The sequence below is a fragment of the Lonchura striata genome, chromosome 12 (genome assembly GCF_050655825.1).
Source record: "Lonchura striata isolate lonStrDom1 chromosome 12, ASM5065582v1, whole genome shotgun sequence".
Lineage (NCBI taxonomy): Eukaryota > Metazoa > Chordata > Aves > Passeriformes > Estrildidae > Lonchura > Lonchura striata.
In genome coordinates this window covers 14,664,239-14,687,051 of record NC_140714.1, presented here as the reverse complement: position 1 = coordinate 14,687,051, position 22,813 = coordinate 14,664,239, and the positions used below count along the sequence as shown (strand labels likewise).

The 22,813-nt window shown below is 45.8% G+C and overlaps 2 protein-coding genes across 2 annotated transcripts in view; one reads left to right on the top strand and one right to left on the bottom strand.

Moving 5' to 3' along the window:
• Window positions 1-26: 26 nt before the first annotated feature.
• Window positions 27-7,047, top strand: PPM1M (protein phosphatase, Mg2+/Mn2+ dependent 1M). The gene is made up of 10 exons (XM_021533622.3): window positions 27-256; window positions 1,209-1,332; window positions 1,925-2,179; window positions 2,642-2,754; window positions 3,239-3,323; window positions 3,622-3,740; window positions 4,141-4,204; window positions 5,050-5,157; window positions 5,358-5,506; window positions 5,775-7,047. Exons 1-10 carry the CDS (start codon window positions 42-44, stop codon window positions 5,917-5,919), a joined length of 1,377 nt encoding a protein of 458 aa, XP_021389297.1. The 5' UTR covers window positions 27-41; the 3' UTR covers window positions 5,920-7,047.
• A 793-nt stretch (window positions 7,048-7,840) lies between these two features.
• Window positions 7,841-22,813, bottom strand: part of WDR82 (WD repeat domain 82) — a 17,173-nt gene continuing 2,200 nt past the window's right edge. The window contains exons 2-9 of the mRNA XM_021533653.3: window positions 19,747-19,844; window positions 16,830-16,896; window positions 16,554-16,653; window positions 14,432-14,548; window positions 13,521-13,676; window positions 13,327-13,396; window positions 11,407-11,549; window positions 7,841-11,228 (exon numbers count right to left, since the gene is read on the bottom strand). Coding sequence (XP_021389328.1) covers window positions 11,199-11,228; window positions 11,407-11,549; window positions 13,327-13,396; window positions 13,521-13,676; window positions 14,432-14,548; window positions 16,554-16,653; window positions 16,830-16,896; window positions 19,747-19,844 — 781 coding nt within the window. The 3' untranslated portion in view covers window positions 7,841-11,198. The remainder of the gene's footprint in view (window positions 11,229-11,406; window positions 11,550-13,326; window positions 13,397-13,520; window positions 13,677-14,431; window positions 14,549-16,553; window positions 16,654-16,829; window positions 16,897-19,746; window positions 19,845-22,813) is intronic.

The window sequence follows — 22,813 nt, the reverse complement described above, 5'->3', positions numbered from 1 at the left end:
GGGACCGCGGCCGGGCCGGGAGGAGCCGCACCTGCCCCGCCATGTCGGGCGAGTGGCTGCGGCGCTGGCGGCGGGGCGGCCCCGCGGAGCGCCCCGGCGGAGCCCCGGCCGCGGGGCCGGGCCCGCCGCCCCCCGCCCTGCGCTACCGCCGGCCCAAGTTCGTGCCCGGCGGCGGCGAGGAGGCCCCGCGGGGCGGGCGGGCCGTGCGCGGCGCCGCGCCCGAGCGGCCGCTGCCCTGGGGCGCGGGCTACGCCGAGTGAGTGGAGCCGCCCCGGCCGGGGCTGCGGGCGGGCTGCGGGGCTGCCGGGTGCTGCTACCGGGGAACAGTGCAGGTCTGGGGGGTGTGGAGGCTGCGGGGGAGCTTACGGGACTCGTGGCGGGGTGTGCCGCGGGCGGTCGCACCGCAGCTGCCCTCGCTGCGCCCCTCGGCTGCAGCCGCCCCCGCCCGCAGTGGCCGCCCGCAGGCACAGCTCGCCCTCCTGCACATCTGCGGGCGAAGAGAGAGTGGCTTTCTGCCCCACAGGGGGTTTGGCGTGGCGGTGAATCCTCCAGCCCGTCTCCGTCCCTGCGGGGCGGTGGGGACACCCCTGGCCACCCCCTGCCAGCCGCAGTGCCGGTCCAGCGCTGTGACACGGGGCCGGGGCAGCCCCGAGAGAGCACCGCTCTCAGCAAAGCGTCTTCAAAACAAAGGAGGGAGATGACCACGATTTTAGAAATCATTTGATTTGCTGTTTTAAACGGCAGAGGGGATGGATCAGGCAGAACTCCAGCCAGGAGCTGTCCCCACGTCCTGGCCAGACCACGTCTTGACCCCATGGGGTTGGGATGGCACAGCGTGAAATGCAAGGAGAGCACACTCCCGTCCAGGGACAGACATTACCAAGGCTGGAAGGAAAAGCAAGGGTGGTGGTTCTGCAATACACTGTGTCAACAAGGAAATGCCATGGTGTGAGCTGCTGACGAATGCTGCCTGAGGCCAGGGTGCAGGTCTCTGTCCCCAGCTGGGCTTTTCCCTCCTGCACGTAAATGGCTTACTATTTCAGTCATCAGCAAAGAGATCCTTGAGTTTGAAAAGGGAGCAGGGAGCATGGGGCTGGAAAGGAGGGGCAAGGTGCAGCTGTTTGCAGGGGCTGCAGAGCAGCCAGCACAGCTGGCTGGGAGCAGGAGAGCTGCAGTGTGTCCCCTCACCTTACCTGGAGTGTTTGCAGGGTCATCAATGCTGAGAAGTCGGAGTTCAATGAGGACCAGGCAGCCTGCTGTCAGATCTCTGTCCGGAGGAGAGAGCCAGGTCTGGAGGAGGATGAGGAATGGCTGATCCTGTGCTCCACACAGGTATTGCCCCCAGGCAGGCTGTGCTCACCCTGCTGCCAGCCTTTTGCTGCCACCCAAGGGCGCAGGTTCAGGAAACACAGGATTGCTCCATCAGTCCTACTTGCCCACGTGCTGAAACCGTTCTTTGGTTGTATTTAGGGGACCCATGTACCCTGTGGCCAGCAAATATGTAGCTCTGTAAATGCCATTTCTACTTCCATGGCCGATGACTTGCAGCATTTGAGGTCATCCAAGCCCTCACCTTTCCTGTCCTCCCTGTGCTTTCAAGGGCCAGTGTGTCTTGCCATCACTTGGGCAGCAGTGTGAGCTGGGCACACAGGATGCTCTCCCCAGGCTGTGCTGCACTTCTTGTGAAATGGTCCCATCTCCCCTAATACAGCACATGAGGGTGTGTGGTGCAAATCCAGATGCTCACATGATGGCTCTGGCAGAGCAGCACGTGGGCATCACTTGAGATTGAGATTTACCAGTGGCAAGGAAGGGTAGCTGGGGTGGAAAAGTAAGGCAAAACACATACAGTGGCATCCTGGCTAAGAGCCTGCCCTCTGTACAACCTCTTCAGCCCCTGTCTTGTCCCTCTTCCTCACGGCAGTTTCTGACTGGTCACTACTGGGCGCTGTTTGATGGCCATGGTGGCCCAGACGCTGCCATCATCGCCTCCAACTATTTGCACTACTGCATCAAGCAGAAGCTGGAGGAGATTGTGGGAGGCATCACCGAGGCCCAGCCCCCCATGCACCTCAGCGGACGCTGCGTTTGTGACAGTGACCCCCTGTTCGTGGAGGAGAAGCACATCCATGCAGCAGACTTGGTGGTGGGAGCCCTGGAGAATGCCTTCCAGGAGTGTGTGAGTACCCCATGCAGGGCACCAGCCACAGCCTGTCCCTCCCTGAGCCCTGGAAGGGCAGGGTCTGCAGTTCTGCTGCTCGCTGAGTAGGCTGGAACATTGTGCCAAACCTTTAAATGTGCTGAGATCATGCTGGGTCAGACCCCAAGGCCTGTGTCAGAGCTGTTTGTTGGCAGTGCTGACCCAGAGCAAAGCTGCAGTAGCTCTGTCCAATTCTGTAGGGCAGGCAGGTGGCTGTTGTCACACTCATACAGCACATACAAGTCTGAGCTCTCCTCATCACACCTCCTACACAGCAGCTGCGTAGGCTGTACAGAAGCAACATTGCCTGTTACTTTGCTGGTTTCCTCTTGCCCATCCACAGTCAGTTTTGGTTCTGGATTTCTGCTGGGAGGGATGAGACAGTGTGTAGAAAGCAGCACCAGAGATCACGCCAGTCTCCAAACTTGTTGAAACCAACAGGATGAAGTCATTGGCCAGGAGATGGAAGCTACGAACCAGACAGGAGGTTGCACTGCTCTGGCTGCCCTTTATTTCCAGGGAAAGCTCTATGTGGCCAATGCTGGGGACAGCAGGTGAGTCATAATAAAAGGGGGAACTTGCTGGGGATGAGAGCTGGGAGTTAAGCAAGGTGTTCAGCATCTTACTGTCCTGGTCTCAGCTGGGACAGAGTTCTAGAGAACACTGTTGAAAACCCACTGATGTTTAAGTTGTGCAAGCGCTGCTCAGCAGCTGCTCAGAGTCAGGGACTTTTCAGCTTCTTACCCCACCAGCAAGGAGGTTTGGGGGCACAAGAAGCTGGGAGGGACACAGCTAGGACAGTTGATTCCAAGTGACCCGAGGGATGTTCCAGACCATATGGCACCATGCTCAGTGTGTGAACTGAGGGGAAAGGTGGCCCAGGGCCACTGCTAGGGAAGTGGCTGGGCATCAGTCAGCAGGTGGTGAGCAACAGTGCAATTGCAATGGAGTTATTTGAAATACTGTGGCATTTTTTAACAGTTTCGGGGGCACAGCTGTTCTCTGGCACGACTGAGCTTTGCCTCTTCCCCCTTGTAGGGCAATTCTTGTCCTGAAGGACAACATTGTGCCCATGAGCAGCGAGTTCACCCCCGAGTCAGAGAGGCAGCGAATCCAGCACTTGGTGAGTGATTCCTTCCACACATCAGACAATGCAGCTGCAAGCATCCCACTTGGCCAGAGAGGGCTTGTGGCAAGAGGACCTCAGCTTTCCTTGAAGGCCACTGTGTGGCTATAGTATCAGCTAGACCTAGCTAGGGAGGGAGGGGTAGAAATTTGGCCAACAGCCTTTGTATGGGAGATGTCAATGTCCTCACTGGAACATGCTTTGCCAATTTTGGTCTCCATTGTGCTGCTGGGAGTACCAGTCCTGAGGCAGAAGCAAAACCTGTCCATGCTCACCCCTCCATTCCCTCCTCCAGGCTTTCCTTTTCCCCAAGCTCCTGGATGGTGAATTCACCCGCTTTGAGTTTCCACGGAGGTTGAAGGGAGATGATGTGGGTCACAAAGTCCTGTACCGGGATTACTTCATGGAGGGCTGGTGAGTCCTGCCTGGGACAAGGCTGCAGCACAGGGCAGCTGCACCTGCTCACACCCATGGGGAAGTGAAGGGGCACATCCTGCTAGTGAGAGCAGCAGCATGATGGTGGGGAAGGATGCTGTGAGCAGCTCCCTCCAAAGGAGGGCCCTGGCAGGGTGGTTAGAAAACAGTCAGGATGGTCCTTCTGGCATCCATGGGCATGGGGCTGGTGCAAGCAAGCCCAAGCTGGTGGAGGTACAAGCTAGGGAGGAAGGGGAGAGTGAGGATCACCTTGCCCCCTGCTCAGTGAGTTGCCTGTGTGTGGGGACACCACAAGGGTCAATCAGAGTCAAAATGCTCTCGCTGGGTTGTACTATCAAATCAGACAAATCCCAAATCAGCAGTGAATTCTCTGTTCCAGGGGGTACAAGACGGTGGAGAAAGCTGACCTCAAGTATCCTCTTGTCCATGGTCACGGGAAACAGGTAGTTTAATGCTTTACACACTGGGGAGGCACAGGCAGGTCTTCTCACTGTCCCTGTCACTCATGTCACACTCTGGGGCACTAGAGCAGACCTCTGCAGCTCTGGTGTTCTCCAGCACAGCACGGTCCCACAGCCTGGACACAGCAGCTTCCTTAGCTGCCTGGCTGGTGTCACCCAGAGCCCTCTGGAGGGCCCTCCTCCAGAGTACAGCAGAGCAGACAGCAGCCCTGAGGGCTTGCACATGAGAACTCTATTCAGGTGAGAACTTCATTAGCTCCCACTTGGGACTGCCTCCTTTAACTCTCGTGCCTTTCCCACAAACTGTTCTCCTCGAGGAAAGGCTGAGAAATGAGCCTGGAGAGGGAAGAGATAGGGAGAAGCAGTGACTGCACCCATCCAGCATCTGCCTGCTGGGGGTGAGCAGAAAGTCCCATCACCTCTCCCAGCACTACAACCTACATGCCACCCCCTTTACAGTCAGTGCAGCATCTCCTTTGCCAGGACAGACACCCCCAAACCAACCCAACTGTCTTTCTTGCCACCTCAAACCAAGAGCAGATGCCACCATGGGCTTCCTGAGGTCTGTAGCATTACCCAGAGCACACATACCAACTCCAGAGCACACCATGGGCCACAGGGAACCATTCACAGGCTGTTTCCACACTCCCATCAGGCCATTGCTTCTCATCACTCCTCCATCTCTAAAGTCTCCAGAGGCTGTTCTGGGTGATGCTTGGAGAAAGGTCCTAAAGCAACACACAGATCATTCAGGACAAGCCACACATCAGCCTTGAAAGGCCCCAGACCCTGACGTTTCAATCCTGTTTTGCTTTGTTTGGGGCCAGGCTCGCCTGCTGGGGACTCTGGCTGTCTCTCGAGGCCTGGGGGATCATCAGCTCAAGGTCATTGACACCAACATTGGAGTCAAACCCTTCCTCTCCTGCATTCCTAAGGTTGGTCACAGCACATGGGAATTGTAGGGTAGAATTAAACAAGCTGCTCCTCTGAAGGATGCATCTTTTAAAGACTTGGCAGGTCTTAGCATTTCTCCAAGCACCCTGGTTCCCAGTGTCATCTCTCGGGGAAGTCTCGTCTCCCTGACCCTTCTGTTACATTCCAGGAATTGTCACAAATTTACTCCTCTGCTTTCCAGGTGAACGTATTTGACTTTGCTCTGCATGACATTAAGGAAGATGATGTCCTCGTCATGGCAACTGATGGCCTTTGGGATGTTCTGTGCAACGATGAGGTGGCCCATGTGGTCAGGAGCTTCCTTGCAGAAAACAGGACAGATCCTCAAAGGTAGTACCAGCTTTGCTTTTGTTTTCCCTTCCAAAGAACCTGGTCAGACCTAAAGCTGAGATCCCACTGCTTCCAGGTCAGCTCTGGCATGACCACTCTTTTCTGTGACTTTGGAAACTGCCTGCTAATCTGTTCCCATCCTAAAGTAACAATTAAAAAGCTGATGTCTTAAAAAAACTTTGTTATTTTGACAACATAAAGCCACATCTCAACTTTGTACTTAAGGGGAATTGTTGCTATATTAGCCCTTGTTTTTTTCTACCCACAGGTTTTCAGAACTGGCCAAGTGCTTGGTATGCAGGGCAAGGGGAAAGAAGAGAGGCCACCGGTGGATGCTGGACGACAGCCACGAGGCATCCTACGATGACATCTCTGTATTTGTCATCCCACTACACAACAGGGAAGAGGACTGACTTGTCAGGATGACACACAGCATTTCTCTTACTGTGGTGCCACTCAGCACCAACCTGAGACTGAGGACTTCTGCTGCACACATGTATGCTCTCTTCCAGCAAAACCATTTGCAGTGGAACCTGGAATGCACAGCCAGCACTTGGCACAGGATGAACAATCTCCTTAACAACGTGCAAGAGAAACACAGTGGGCAACCAATCACTCCCCTTTCTCATTGTTGGACCAAGGAGAACCTGCAAAGGGGGCCATGCAAACTAAAGGGCACTTTTCCTAAGATCTTTGCGGTACAGTGACACTCAAATCCATATTTCTACTGATCCCTCTCCCTTTTTAATATTGAACAATAAGGATCAATTGAGATCCAGCCTGTCTGAAGAGCTGGCTTTTAATCAGACTTGAACTAAGCTGAACTGGATGCATAAGCTAAAGCATCTCTCGTATCCATTTGCTGTAATGTGAGATGTGCTGAAAACCTGGGAGCTGCTGCCAAGACAGCACGGGCACAGCCCTCCCTGTGGCACGGGAATGCTGGAGCAGTAGCCCAGAGCTCTTGAGACAGTTGCCATTTGTAGGCAGCACCACCTCAAACCCAGAGGATGTAGCCAAGTGAAGCTTCACCCTGGTGTACAGAAGGCTCCTGTGCAAAGATATGTGCCTTAATGTGTTAGTAACAGTGTACAGATTTCTAACAAATCTTAATCCACACTTGTTGATACCTTCTCTATTCAGGTAATTTCTGATATCAAAGCAGGTTTTGTAGCAGCAGCACTGATGAGAACCAAGGTGTTTCAGTGCATCAGCTGATTCAGTAGAAGAGCTCCGAGTAAAATAAAACCAGTTTGTTGCAATTGGTCTGCAGTGCTGAATTCCAAGCACTTACTCCAGCAGAAACACAGTGCAGCAGACATGCCAGAGTTGTCTTAAACTCTGAACATCTGCTTTCCAACCTGTTTATTAGCCAGGCAAATTCAGGTCTGGACAAGCTTCCCATCTCCCCAAGTCCCACTTTGGTTTTCATTATTCATTACACAGGTTCCAGGATTCCCTAGAGAGGAAGCCAAACCCCAGTGTGTGTTTATGTTCCACAAGGATGAAAGTCCAAATAAAAGTACTTTGTTTTTTCCCCACGCATCTTACTGTGGTGTTACTCCTGCTGGGGATTTTACATAGATCTGGGCTGGAAGAAAACAGCCTCAGAAAATCACTGGGGAGTTTTTGCTTTTGTCTTTGCTTGTCACCAGAAGCATCCCCTTACCAGAACTGCTGCAAGGGCTTGGTGTTGAAAGATTATCTCCAGCAGTGGCAGGAAATTCCCCCCCCCCGCCCTCAGGAAAGGGGCAGCCTTCTCAGCTATCTGCTCATAGTTTAAGCAAGGAGTAGAATAAAAAATACTTCTCTCCAGCTTCACTTTCCCTCCATCCTCTTAAGTTTGACCTGAAAACAATGCACATGAGGATTCACCCATGGTAATGACACTGGCTGCTGTCCTCCCTTCAGTAGTTGTAATACATTTATATGCATTAACTGTAATGACCCTAGATTCCTGTTACTCAAATCCAGAAAGTTATTTTTTCACCTTGCTGAGAAAGAGCTCAGCTCTTCCATCTAGACCACAGGCTGCTGTGAACACCTCTTTATCTAGGGCATCATAGCTCCCTAAGTAGCTGTCACAAGGCTTCCATATCCTGATATATTCATAGGCAAAAAAAACAACAAAAAAAACAACAAAAAAAAAAAAACCTCTTAAAAGGGGCAATTTATGGAAAGGTTAACTTCTAAGAACCACAATTTCCACTACAGAATTTCTGACTGTCCAAAACAAAGGGAGATTAAAAAAAAAAAAATAAAGGATGAGTTCCCCCTCTAAGAAACCAGCAAGTTGTATCACACTGGACAAACGCAGAATTTACAGCACTCAAGTGGTCTCTCTACAAAATATTTATTGGTCACAGCCACAACATTGAATTCTCCACATAGGTAGTATTTTGTGACAAAGCATAATTTGACTTTTAGGTATTTACACTCACTGGCAGATACCACCGAGGAATCCAACTCCCTAGAGCAGTTCACGACCAGAGACCAGTTTCTGAAAGGCTCACCAGGTTCCTGCCCCTGACCCAAAACCAAGGTGAAGTCTCTTAAAGTGCTAAAACAGCCAAGAGGCATTGGAAAAATATACCCTGCTGCTTCCAAATTTGACACTCCTGCACCCTCCAAAGCACAAAAGGACTGGGGCATGAATCCAGGACCTGGGAGCTTCAATAAAGTAATAAAAATCTTTCAAGACTGACTTGGAGAATTACACCGGAAATTTCCTACAGCCCAGGCAGATGTGCTCAGCCACCACACTGCTTACTTAGAGGTGGGTTCTTGAGTCTCATTTCCCCCTTGTTTTGAAGAAAGGTCTTAACTTCATCCCAAAGAACATGGGGAGGGATTTACATGTCAGATTTGGAGGGGGAATGCTGTTTACTGCTTGGTCACTCTGTCAGACCTGGGAATGCTGTTTTTCATCAGATCTGTTTCTCATTAGCTGGCAGCCCTAAAGAGCACAGGAATTGCAGCCCTGGGACTCCTAGAGAAGCATGTAGAAGCTAAAAGCTTTATTCACCTTTCCTGTCCATCTGTCTGAAACACTCAAGCTTCATGTTCTCTGACAACACTTAGCACATTCCCCTCTTTTAAAGCCAGATGGAAAGCACTCCATGCTACATCAACAGAGATGTCTCTGCCTCCGTGGGTGGCAGTGGGCCCTGGGAAGGCACTCAGCTGCCACCCTGAACGGAGAATAATGCTGTTGTGCATGAGCCTGAACATTCCTCTTCACTCCAGAAATCCACTGATGTGCTTGTGTGTGTATCCTCCTAAACCACTCCCTCTGGTTCCCTTTTCCTTCAACATTCCATACCACAACACACCACATTTTACAACATTGCAAGCAGAAGAGAGCTGAACAACAACCTCTAGACAAGCGCTCAAAACCACATTAACAGAGAGCTTTTATAGAATAAAATACTTCCAAATGTTTCCCTGTCAAAAGTAACAAGGAATATGGCCAGAGCCTATCTGTTCATTTCCTCGGGCAGAAGTCTTGAAAAACTTCAAAGATAATTTACTACTGGACACTGAAGTTTGACTGTTAAAACACACTACAAACCCCAAATACCTGTATTTTACAAAGCACTGCAAATACCAATGAAGGTAAAATAGCACCAAACAGCCCAAAATGCAACACCGCTGAGTTAAAGTGACTGAGGCCCGAGAAAACCACCTCCCTTTGCATGGGGCAGTTTTATTTATAGGCAACGATGGGACAGCACAGAAGAGGGGTGGCATGAACCTCTCATCTGCATCTCCAGCAGCAGGTCTGTGTGGCAGAGGGAATGCATCCATCACCCTGCTGGAGGATGGCAAACTCACAATCACAGATGGAGCACCACGGTGTGAGCCTGCCCCGTGTGGGCAGTGCTCCTGCACTGCCACAGGCAAGTGCTGCAACCTGGACCGAACCAGCAGCGCAGAAATGCTCAGTGCCCATACCCAGCTCTTAGCACAGCACCTTTCTGTGGACAAGGACTGGGAAGGGACAAAAAAAAAGGCAAGAAAAAGCAAAACAGAAACAGCTCTCCTACAAGGCATTTACTTTTCCAGGGAGTCATGATGTGAACTGCGTACAGCTGAGATGAACTTTGCTGTAACAGGGGAACATCAGGAAACTGACCTTAGGAAACCGCTCCATGATGGTTTGCCACTATGGAGTAGCCCTGGAGAGCAGAGAGAACACGCCTGTTACTGTCTTGTCACCTTGCCAGCTTTTCTTATTTATGAGCAGGGAAGCACATGTGACTGGGCAAGGGAAAGAACAGAATTCCCAAGCACAAACCCAAGCGTGTTGGGAAAGGCAAGAATACAGTGAACACTACATTTTTGCCAGGCCTGTCCCAGCTTGCTGGTGGATGCATTCTATTGAAGCAGCATTTCAGGAAAAAGAGACCAGAACTGGGCTTGAAGACCAGCCTGCCAGCTTTTCAGTGCTACAAGCCCCTGAGGCAGGAGAACATGTCCCTCCCCATCTCTCTGCAGGGGCATTCCTTTGAGCAGGGCCACAGCAAAGCAGACTCAGCACAGTCATGCCTAAGATTTTTAAAATTCCTTTCTGAAGACACCATCAGACAAAGGATGCATTGCTCTTTTAGAGCTATCACCAAAAACCTGCAGACCAGTGCCAAACTGTGTGATGGACTACCCATGTCAGTTTTACCAACAAAGCGATACCAGTCTAAGCCTGCTGTGGGATGAATTTCGTGGCACTTATTTACAAACCAGGGGGTGGGAAAACTGCATTGGTGAAAGTAAACAGCCTAGACACCTCACATTACTGGCCCACGTCATAATTCTTTTATATCTAAAAGTAAAAAAATATGGCCCATTCCCACTGCCCACCCACCCCATGATATTTACAAGTAAGATCAGCCAAAATGGTACATAAGGAAGATACACAGGCAGACTGTGCTTTCAGTCTCAGTGTGGTTTCTCCATCTTCTGCTGACAGACTCCTTTATTGCTCACGACACTGGCCGGACCTCAGCAGTGCTGTCTGTGCCTCCAGGATGTTGACACAGCAAACAGCAGGGAGGCTTTGGCAACCTCTGACAGTGGATGAAACCTGTGCAGCTGCACACTAAATTGCCAAAAAAAAAAGGATGACAAGATGTATGAGGTACATTCACAGCTACCCACACTTCTGGTGCATGTTCCACTGCAAGAGAATCCAGCATCTGCTGTTGAAAACTGTCAGTGTTCACATTTGGCACAGAAGTATTTGCATCTGTGGACTGCAGTGAAACCAGAAATCCCAAACGTTAAAAACATGCACTTATGGAAAGGAACTGCACGCTCCACACTGGAACATCAATAGCCTTGTGCATTTACAGCAGGAAAACACATAATTACAGCTTTAAAAAATGCCACAAACATTTTGTAGATAAAACAGACTTCACGGCTCTAAGAAACAACATTGTGTCAGTTCCATCTTGGGCTAAAGCCTGCTGGACATGGACTGGAAGGTACTAACTTGTAGCATACTGCTTCTTGAGCGTGCCAGGAGGCCAAGAGGAGCAGTCCTCACAACGGAATGCTGTAGATAAAGGTAAGACATGGAAAATACGCAGGAACAGGAACATAGTCTAGGAGATGTAGGCAATTCCAAAACTATGCTTGCAATGATGCGCTGCTGTTAGCAGTATGGAGCCATCTGACAGCAGCCACAGTACAGGAATTAGTCGTCAATAGTTGGCAACCAGAAGGCCTACAGAGGAGGAAAGAAAACATCTTTTCATGGCAGAACATAAATTTCTCCTACAGCACCCTGCAGGAGTTGCCACCTTCTGCAAGCACACACGGGAGGCACTGAGCCTTCCCAGATTCATCTCTGGAAGGGTCAGCACCTCACAGAGCTCAGAGGAACTTAAAGCCCATTTCCTTACCATATTGGAACATGCACTAGCGAAAGTCATGAATTTTGGATTGAACTGCAGACAGGTTATAGGACCTGTGTGTTTTCCATCTAGGACAGCCACCTTCATCCCACTTTCTCCATTCCAAACATGGATCTTCCCATCCTCCGAACCTGAAGATAAAAGTGGAAAACAAGATATGAAAGATGCACAGAAGAGGTCAGCAGAGGAAAGGAAGAACCTTTTTTTTCTGTCAGAACTTTAGGAACAGGCAGGTCTCAACTTCATAACACAACCTTTTAAGTTCTCCAAGTGTCACAAGGGCACGTACAGAACATCATAGAGTTGAAACACCTATATTCAGCAGGTTTGTATCTTTGCACTGCAGAGACTCAACTACAAAACAGGTCAACACTATTCAGGCAAAGACGTTAACTACTGTCAACTAGTGGGAAAGGGAGACCTGACACCTTCAGCTGTGGAGGAGAGACGCTGGCCAACCTGCACCAATGTGCAGAGGCCAAGTGCTAGGGAAAGAGTCATTGTTCACACAAGTTCTCAGTTCAGACACAGGTAAATGTCTCACTCAGTGGGCACAGCATCAAGCCAAAGCTTTTATCATGGAAGGTAATCAGATTTCAATGTACTAAGCCAAATATCAGAAGCTCCCCTGGAGATATCGACTCTCCACATTATTATAATAGAACAAGTTTTTCACTTTACAATTACATTTTTCAAACTCTAAGGCTGAGAACTTAGAATTTTTTTAATTCAGTTCTGCTTTAGATGTATTTTAAATAGGACTCCTAATAAAAACGCAAAGCATTTTCTTCTCCTTCTGTATTTATGTCTGTAGCCTTTCAGGAAAAAAATTAGGAAGCACAAATTGCAACTTAACCATATATAAAAACTGAACAGGAATAAGTGGTTTGGAACTTCTGCTACTGTTTTAATTTGGAAGAGCACAACAGGAAGGTAAGTATGTGCAATAAAGTGCTCTCCAGAGACAAACTAAACAAAATCCCCACCCCTCTTCTCTACAATCAGGAAGTTCTCAGCCAGAACAAAAGAAAAGAAGTTTTGCCAAGACCATCACTCATACAGGAAAAATGAGGATCTGGATATCAAATTACCACAAGGTTAAACATATTTGATATATCAGCCACAGAAATAAGAAGAAAATACAAAGTTCTAGGAAGGGGCAGCACCACACAGACTCATCTGACTTGCACCCAAAGGTCCTGTTGGGCTGCAGGTGACTGAAGTGCTCGCTGTGGGGTGCCCAAGGTGTAGCACCAGACTGTACAGGAGTTTCAAGCTGATTTTTGCCACTTGCTTCCCTCAGGAGTCCATCTTGCAGAGGGCCAGGGGAATCATACACTGGGAGCCATAAGACTGATGCCTACAGCTTCTATCAAGGGTTAAGAGCTTGTTCCATAGACACGGGGGTTTACAAGAGCCACATGAACAAATTGCAGCTGCCCCAGAATATCAGTGAGAACAGCCCTGGGGGAGTACAAATGCACCAAGCTACGAGACCAGTCACTCAAGCACAAACACGTGCTTTGGTCATCAGGAAACAGGGGATGGCCAAAACACAGCCACAAAATGCTGTGAGGCAGCACATGAGGGCATTCTAGCCACATGAGGGGGACCACTAACAAACTGTGTGACCAGTTTTCCCATACTACAATAGTTTCCTGGTTTCTTAACTATTTTGGAACAGCATTTATATATAGGAATAGAACAAAAGACTTCTTGCAGGCTTTTTTACATTTCAGTCTAGAGAACACTGAGCAACCTAACAAAACAGAACACTATCAGTGCAAAGAAAGCTTACAGCTGCATTGTATTATTTAAATACATGTTTTTTTCCAACAAACACAGCTTTAGCCCTACATAACACGGCTAATTTCAGAGCACTGAAATTCTTGCCAAGAATTATCTTACCTATCATGATGAACTGAGAGTCTGGTGTGAATGATGCCTCCAGCGTGACAGCCTTACTATTGTTATAACCCTATGGCACAAAACAGGAGAATATGTAGTAGAGAGTGTGTCCACAGCAATCTCACAAGCCAAGGGCACCTGCTCCCCAAACTAACACCAGGTTTTCCAGCAAGTACCACAGGCAGAAGGCTCACCCCAAACGTGTGCAAGACAGCTCCTTTGAAGGCATCAATCAGCCGAATGAAGCTGCCATTCGTGGAGATGAGGATGAGTTTCCCATCATTGCTGAACTTCAGGCCTGTCCACTCACACGTTCGGTCATATTGCATCTTAAATGTAGCAAACGGCCCCTGCAGAGAGGAAATGAGAAATATGAGGGAGGCTGTTTGTTCATATTGCTGGTAACAAGAATCTGCTTTTAACCTTAGCACAGGAAAATATTTCCAATTTTTTAAAAGAAAATCCTTAGCTTTAAGATACCAAAAGAGTATCAAGGCAAACATGTCTCTGCATGTAGAAGTTTCAAGATATGAATCTAGTTTCCAAAACAAAAAAAAGAGTGCAATAGGCTGTTTCAATCCAACAGTTTCATACTCTACCACAATGAACAGCAAAAATTAAATTAAGGTAGGAATAAGTTTTTGAACAAGGCTGCTAAATTAAGTGAGAGAAAGAGTTTGAGCCAGTGTAATAATCATCTGAGTTTTGAAAACCATGGATCTAGCTATGCTCAGTCCTTATTCAGTTCAGCTGCCCACACTAGTACAGTTTCCTTTGAAATTTCCATCCTTTCTGACAGTCCTGGCTCAATCTTTACCAGTGTTCTTCCAGAATAAGCAGCGAAGAAAGAAAGGCCAAAACTGCACAACAAAGAGCCTAAACTGCAGTTTGGAGCAGGATCAAGAGCAAGCACTTGAGCACTGGTAAGAGTGTACCTCAGGATTTGTATCTCTGTCCCTGAGATGTGTGCTTACTGAGAACTCTCTGGATGCCAAGGAGGCACCCAGACAGTAAGCTTGAGTACACAAATCCAGCCTCTGAGCACTGAGTTTAGATTACCTCTGGCAAGATGAAAACTGTAAGAAGGGAAGTCAGGGTACCTCACCTTGTCAAAAGAACGGAGATCATAAAGCTTCACCATTTCAGAATTGACTCCAGCAGCAAAAATCAACCCTTCTGGGTCAAAAGAGCACACTGGCTTCCCTTGGAGATGCATTAAACCCTAGAAATAGAAACAGCCAGAATTATTTTGCAAGACTGATGCTCACATTTCTACCACCCCCTTTGAGTCCACTGTGAGCAGGACAGCATACTAAGGGTGGAACAAATTAATTTCAATTGTAAATACTGAGGTTTTTCAAAGATTCAAAACTCAGCTTTTTCAACTTTAGGTCATCATATAGGGCTTCCAGTTTGCTTCAGTGACAAAGTTTGCACCAAATCAAATCAAAAACTCATTCTACATGTCATGTACTCCAGAAGTCCCCAGAGAAGAGAGGTTCATATGGCTGTGTTAATAACCATACCATGCAGCACCACAAAGCACTGCTGCTGGGATCAACAGCAATGCTCTACCACTTACGGCTGCACAAGAGGGGAAAAAAGGTACTTTGAAAGCAAGGGAATATCACTGCTGAGCTCTACAAGCCTCTGTTCAATGAAACCTCATACCTGCTGGAAGCTAATAGACCTTACATATTAAAATTGATAGGTTACTACCAGTGCTTATTTTTAATGGTACCTTTTCCTTAAGTCACATAGTAGAAAACAATTGAGAAAGCTTGTTAAAAGCCAACAAAATATGTGATCTTCTGTATCCTGACTAGCAGTCTGTGCATGTTAGTCAAACATTTTCATTAACTGTATGCACATAAACAAGAAAATATCTTTGATTAAATCTGTAACACAGGTAACAAGTTTCTGCATTTTTATTTCTTTTTGCATTCCTCTTTAGGTAAATCTAGAGATTTACTACTTCTCTTCTTTCCCTTGTAGGTCAGTTTTCCCTGTGGTCTCTGAAGGTGAGGCAGAGAGCTCAGCCAATGCTCAGGGCCCTGGTGAGCAGGCCAGCTCTGGTTTCCCGGGAATATTTCCAGGCAGTATGGCTGCCATCTCACGGAGCAACTGAAAACTACAAGTAACACTTCCTCAACCTGCTTCCCAAACTTGGCTGGATGCAGCTTCCAGTTACAAGTCCGACTTTTATCATTCTTACAAGTTCAGGCATTAGCATAAGTCACAGAATTGCTACTCATCAGCAGCAACTTAGAGATGGAGATTCATCCCAAGGGGAAACTACATGCTGGAGTAAAAGGCATACTCCCAAAAAAATAAAAAGCAGAATTAAGAAAAAAATTAAGAAAAGGCTTGGTTTGAAGGATGATAAAAACATTTCATAAGAAATGTAACATTTTCCTTTCTCTTTCATTTACAGTTCCATCATTTGGAACAAGCAAAGAGCCCTTTCTCATAAGCAAAACGGTCCCAGAGAGATGGGAAAATATGAGAGCAAAACACTATGTACCCAGATACCAGGACAAAACAACTCAGCACCACTAAAGGTAGAAATTCTACTTCCAATCTTTCATTCCTGCCACTGCTGCCAGTTCTCATATTTCTCGGCTCTTACAAGCCTGCTTCCACTAAGAAAAGTAAAGTATTCCAGCAAAATAAGTAAACAAAAACAGTTTTGCTGTCTTGCTAGCGAGTCAAACCTGCTCACAAACAGTTCTGATCAACAACAGAGGTGATGCAAGGAGGTGGCAGACCATATGGCTGCTGTGTTACTTTAGATCACCAGTTTCTTCATCAAATTTAATTGCATCAAGGCACCAATTTTAGACACACACTCAAACACTCGGGTAAGATGAATTCTCAACACAGGAGGGATGCCAGCTCTGAGAGAACATCCTCTGCATAAGGCAGCAGCCTGATGAACAAGCTGATGACACCCAGCCCTTCTCTTGTTTCATCAGCTGTGGGTGTTATTTCTTGCCCTCCCCAGTGCCTCTCCAGCAGAGACACAGGTGAGAGCAAGTGCTGTTACACAATGTGACACACACACACTGCACAGAGATCCCTGATCCAGGCTCCTTCAGGAACATGTCAACACAAAATCAGCAGCACACACTTCCTGCAGTATTTTTAGTTTGTTACAAACACACATCCATTTTTTATTCTTCCAACTAAAAATTCAACACATCGTGAACATGAATTTTATAACCTACCTGGCAATTTGGAGACCGGAGATCCCAAAGACGAATAGTTTTATCCAGAGATCCAGAAATAAAAGTATCATCCACTGGAGACATTGAAAGAGCAACCACTCTGCAATACAGAAACCCACATGCATCAGAGACAAACCAAAGAAGTGAATGCAGCAACACCCACCCCAACAGCTGCGTAAAAACCCATAACTGAACATAAACCAAGTGTAATGGAACTCAAGCCCATTACCATTCTTATTTCAATTTCTTCTGTCCTGTCCCCAAGCCACATCTCACCTTTTTGTGTGCCCCGGGAAATACCGAATATATTTGTTGTCATGCAAGGAGAGGTATCGGATTGTGTCTGAAACATAAACAAACCACAAGCTTTATTACCACCAGCCTAAGGTTATCTGAAAGAGATCACATTGTAACTTGCTCCCAAGAGCAATAATAATCACACCACAGTGCTTAAGTCTGGTCATTTAATTTCAAGTAAGACTTCGAAAGAGAATCAAGTTAGAAACAGACATGAAACAACTTGGTTCTTAAGCAGTACTGAAAATCAGACAGGAAAAGATACTTTCCACAGTCTGAAGTCATGTTACAGTTTAAAAACAACTGTCATGTGACTTATGCAAGGTAATTTCAAGGGTGCTAAAATGTAAGTAGCAGCAGGTTTTATTCCATTTGCTCTCACAAAATGGAGAGTTAATGCTACCACTTTGTATTGCTTTGCAGCATGAATATTGCTCTCTTTCCTACATACACATTCAGCAAACAAATCTCCAACTAAGCAGTACACACAGGAAATGTACAAATTCTGGCACTTGGCTAAAGATAAAACCATAACTTCGAAGCCAGGACAATATCATTAAAAGCTAGCAAATCTCTCTTCTTTTTGTTTAATCTGACAATCAACAACTTCACACTTTCTCTGCACTAAGCTCTAAGAAGAGGACCGAGTAGTCTAAAGCTTAGTGCACTTCAAGTGATCTTAAACATAAATTGAATAGAGAGCAGCAGCACAACATTTCTCAAGTTCCAATTTTGTCCTGAGTATAGTTGAACAAACCGAGAGCACCCCACAATTCTGGAAGATGCTGTTGAGACTTCCTCCTCAAAATTAAAAGAAATTCTTCTAAGAGGAAAATTTATTAAAAGATAGAAGCCACTTTTTAATCCTTATGTACAAACTCTGCACTGCTGGAACAACCAGCCCTGCTGAGGGTCAAGGACATTTTACTTTTGACTCAGAAGAACATGTGCCAAGAGCATGTAACATGAACCGGGCATTTTGACAGTCAGAGGGGCTACTGTGTCCAGAATGTTTTGAAAGGCTCATTTAGCAAAAGTTTCTATCTGTGAAAAAATTATCAAGTTCTCATTGTTGCCTGAGGTTGCTCATCAAGCTGAGAGCAGAGGTCTAAACCACCCTCCAGTATTTGAGAAGCAAACTGAAGCTGACTGAACGAGCTGGAAATGTGGTACTGGTGACTGTTCTGAAAAACTCTAAGTAACCTGAGGTGACTATTCAAAACATAAATCCCTAACACCAGTGTCACATCCCACACTGGATAGAACCAACATGCTTCAAATTTGCTACTAGGATTAATCTCTAGTTTCCCGCATAAAGTGTCATTACCTGATCTCTGAAGTATCCATGCAGAATTCCATCCTCCTTTGCTAAAGAGGAAGCACTGGGCAATTGTGCTCCTTTGTGATCCTCACTGCTGGCAGTGCTCTGTCCCAGGCAAGGCAGTGGCCTGTACAGTTATCTCCTGTACCGGGTGGTATCATAGACCCTCAAACTGTACAAACTACTACCTCAGCCTGGAATCAGGCAACAGGAATTAAGTTCAGAGGTCTTGAGGAAATCTTCACAAGTAGATTGGTAGCAACAAAACATTCAACAGAAAAAAGATTGCAAACAAACACCAGCATTCCTACAGAATGTTCTTGAGATAATTTTCCTTCCCAATACCTGCAAAACAGGTTAATACAATGCACCTTGCCCATGGTCACATGCATTAGGGACTACAGAGTACCTGGACTCCTACAGAACACATTGTTGGTTTTATTAAGGTTACAATTTGTAACAGCAACATTCTCACATTGTCTCTTTTTCTTTTCTTCTAATTAAGTGTTCACCATAATGCTACCCTGTAGCAGGAAGACTTAAGGCTTACCAGGGCTTATAAACAAAAACTCAGTATTCAAAACGGCATTAAAATGCTTCATTTAAGCATTAAGTTTAATTATTATTATTATTATTATTATTAACTTTAATTAAGTTAATTATTACTTACTGTAAATTAAATAACAGCCAAATTAAAAAATGTGACATATAGTAATAATATAATTAAAAAAATAAGTAGGTTCTGAAACAGACTAAAAAGGCATGTGCTTCCTGTGACACTTTTAAACCTTTTACACCATTAAATCAAATTCTGGTGGAGACTTCCTTGTTCCTCTAGTTTCAGGCCCAACTTGCTCTAGTTTAACCCAACTTCCTAACTCTTTACTTCCATCTTCTCTAAATTCACAGCCTTTGCAATTCCTTTAGTAACCCAGCACACAACACAAGGCACTAGCATCTCTACTGTTAAGTTTCATCTCTGCAAAGGAAAAACCAAACCAAAACCTCTACTACAGAAATTATGAGTCTGCAAAAACAGCATTAAAATCCATTTGTGAAGTACTGTGCTAAGAGATGTTGTCATTGCAAAATTCTCAAGACATTGACTACAACAAATAAACCAAGACTGACCTCTGTGACCTCCTCCAGGCTTGGCTGGTGATCTGTTGAGTTACCTGAAGCTGCTGCCCTCCCTTCCTCTGCAGCTGAGCTGTGCACCAGACAGAGCTGTGGCATTTGGCCCAGCTGCTCCTTCCACTTCACTCACGTAAGAAATGAAGGTGCAGAGGCCAATGGCAGCACTGACACTGACACCAGCTGAAGAGCACAATGAAGAACCCAAGTTTTATCTCCCTAACAATGTTTAGCCCTCAGTTATTGCAGCAGTGAACCAACATGTAAAGAAGCTCAAGGGACTAGCACCAAGCTGTTGCATTAGTGTTGGACATTAATTCCCTCCTCTGCTTCTGACAGCGTTCCCATCACAGAAGAGTTGTTACAACTTTTCCCCAAATCTTTAGCACTAATTATCCAGTGTAAGAAGATTAATATGCTCCACTCCAGTGGACCACATACCATCTATTTTGTTGGAGCTGTACACGACAGTGTTGGCAGCATGTGTGTATCTGATGAGGTCCACTCCATACTTCTTGCTGTACAGGGTCCTCTTTGGTCTGTCAGGAGGAAACAGAAATAAAATTGCACTCTTGGCAACAAAAATCTCAAAACAAAACTCACATCAACAAGACCTGTTCCCACTGAGGCATTGCATGATTGCTTCAAGAAGTCAGATGTTTTTATACAATGAAAGAAAAGCTTTTGTATTTTATTTTCAAACAAGGGTCTTCTTGTTTCTCCAAAACTATCCCTAGGCTTGAGGAGGCCTTTGTAACACCTGCTAAATGTATGCATCTCCTCCAAAAATTCTTTCTCCTATGACATCTACTGCAAAAAGAAAAGGAGGAGCTACCAGCACAGCAAGCAGAACTGCCTTACTGAGCCCTTGCCCATTCAAATCTCCCCATTCATCTGCTGCTTATTTTAGATTGAGTATAATTTGTCTTTGTTCTCTGTTACTTCAAAACCTAGAACAGGATGTCTCGTTCACGGGGTAGTAACCCAAACACATCTACACACCAGTCATCTATAACAGACATAGTAACATAGGAACTTTTCCAAACCAGAATTATACCTGTATCCAATCTTAGAGAAAGAAACTCAAATTTAACATTTTGCAACAGAATGAAAAATCCCAGTGAGAGCAAACACAACTTACAGAACTGGGTTTCTGGGAGTCTGGTAAGCAGGTAATGCACTAGAAATTCAAACTGCAGAGTAAGTTTGGAAGCAGCTGGTTAATAAGGGTATCTCACAGCAGTGGTGCTTGTTTGAGCAGTGCAAGGTCTCCACCATCCTCCTTCCCCTTTCATCCCCAACTGAGAGAGCACAAAGGTTCCAGAGCTGGGCAGTGGACCAGCAAGGGTACTGATCAACACCAGAAATGCTATCTCATCCGGGAACTATTTTTATTCCAGAGACTCATAACTGGTTATTACACAGGCCCACAAAATATTTTACCCACAAAACCAAAGACAAACAGCATGGGAATGGAAACAAACAGCAGGAGCAGTCAAAACCAATACTGCTGCCAAGAGAAAAAATTGTCAGACTACACCTCAGACAAGGTACACTCCTATTATGCTGGACTTTTTCCTTCCTTTATTAGCTCAACCTGACACACCCAAACAAGAGCATAAGTTGGAGACTTTTCATACAAACAAAACCAGACAAAACCAGACCTTCATTCTTGAGTATCAATTCTCAAACAGCAGAAGCCATAGAGCTTTGACTTCAAACAAACTTGCAGGGGACAAGTTCCCATGAAGAGAAAGCCAATACAGCAAGTGTAGTGAAAAGCCACATACCACCTGTACCACAGACCAAATCTCAACTGATTCTTCCCCAGTAGCTCCAGCAGTTTTTAAATCATTCTTCAGATCCAAACATGCCACACATTGAAAGAGCACACCTAATTTAAATTTTGACAAACACTAACATTATGCATGATATACTTCCCCACACTGCTTTCTGAAGTTACCTCACCCCTGCCCCTGCTGTTGACCAATCTGGTGGGAATAAAACCCAACAACAAACCAAGAAAAAAACCCCAATCTCAAAATATATATATATCTTAGATTCTCCCACGTCTAGTTTGGCTTTTCACTTTCTATTACAAGTTTAAACCTCAGAAGATCTATTTAGAATAAATTAACATAGAGACAATAAAGATCAACAGACAGACAAAAGCACATTTACCAAAAAGAAGGAAAAAGAGTTCTGTGTTCTATGAAAGGTGAAGTTTTCATGTAAAGTGATACAAACAGAAGTGTGCCACTGCACACAAGACCCGTTGCCAGTCAACTATTTTAAATACAAACAAGAAAACTTTTTAACAACAAATCACAATCACTAAAACAATTCTAAGGTCAAGGTCAATCTATGCAGCCCACCTATGAAAAAAGCAATATTGATAAAGAAAAATACAAGATCTAGGGCAAATCTGCTACAAAGATGAAACAAAACACAGGAAAGGTTTGCAATATCATTCATGCCTTGGTTTGAATCACTGCTGCTGCGGGTAAAACATGACCACAACCAGGAACATGGGTGTGTCCACAAACACCACAGTAAAGCAGGAATCCAGATCTGGCACTTTATTTGTCTCAATAACACAGAACTGCTATACACTACAACACAAGCTAAACCTTTACTAGAGCACCATTCTATCACAGCAGGGTCACCAATGTGCAGGCAGGCTGTTCCCAGCCTCGGGGATTGCTGTACATCCCAACACACAACTGTCCTGCAAGTTCTCACAACCCTTCCTCAAGTCCAAACAGACTCCGGTGATGACTCTTAGTCATGCTTCTGAGCCAGCCTACTGTGGAGGGATTTGGTGATGCAGGATGGGTTAAAAATTTAATAACAATTCAACTGTTTGCACACTTTGAAATAGAAATGAAATCTCAGGACCAAAATTATTGGATGCTTATGTCAGTTGCATAAACCCCAGAACAATACATGATAATAAGATAATCTTGTCCTGTCAGCCCTTGGCTACACAGCACTGTTTCAACTGTCCTGACACTGTCAGAAGCTGGAGTTCACCAAGATGGGGCTGGGCACACTCTCATAGAGCTGTGCAATTCAGTTTGGTGTAGCAAAACAAAGCAAACTAGATAGGGATACTCCTAAAGTACAACCAAACATTTCAATTTTAATTTTACCAGCAGAACTGCTTATTAACAGAGGACACACAGCAGATTTTCCCACTTTTACACAGGGAAAAGCATTAATTTTCAGGCCATTTGATGAAGTAGGATATCCTATACTGAACCCCAGTAAGCAAGATATTTAATTTCCTCCTGGCCATTGTATCTAAGCAAGTGAGAGTTCCAGGCTCTTGAAACTGTGATTTAAAGGAAAAAATAAACCAACTACAAGCCTGAAATTGCCACAGCAATGATCACTCAGAGACCTAAAATATCATCTTCACACAAATTTCGAGTGACAAAGTAATTCAAAATAAAACCTTCCAGGTTAGAGAACAAGTGTGTCCTGCATCCTTAGCTACCCCTAAAAA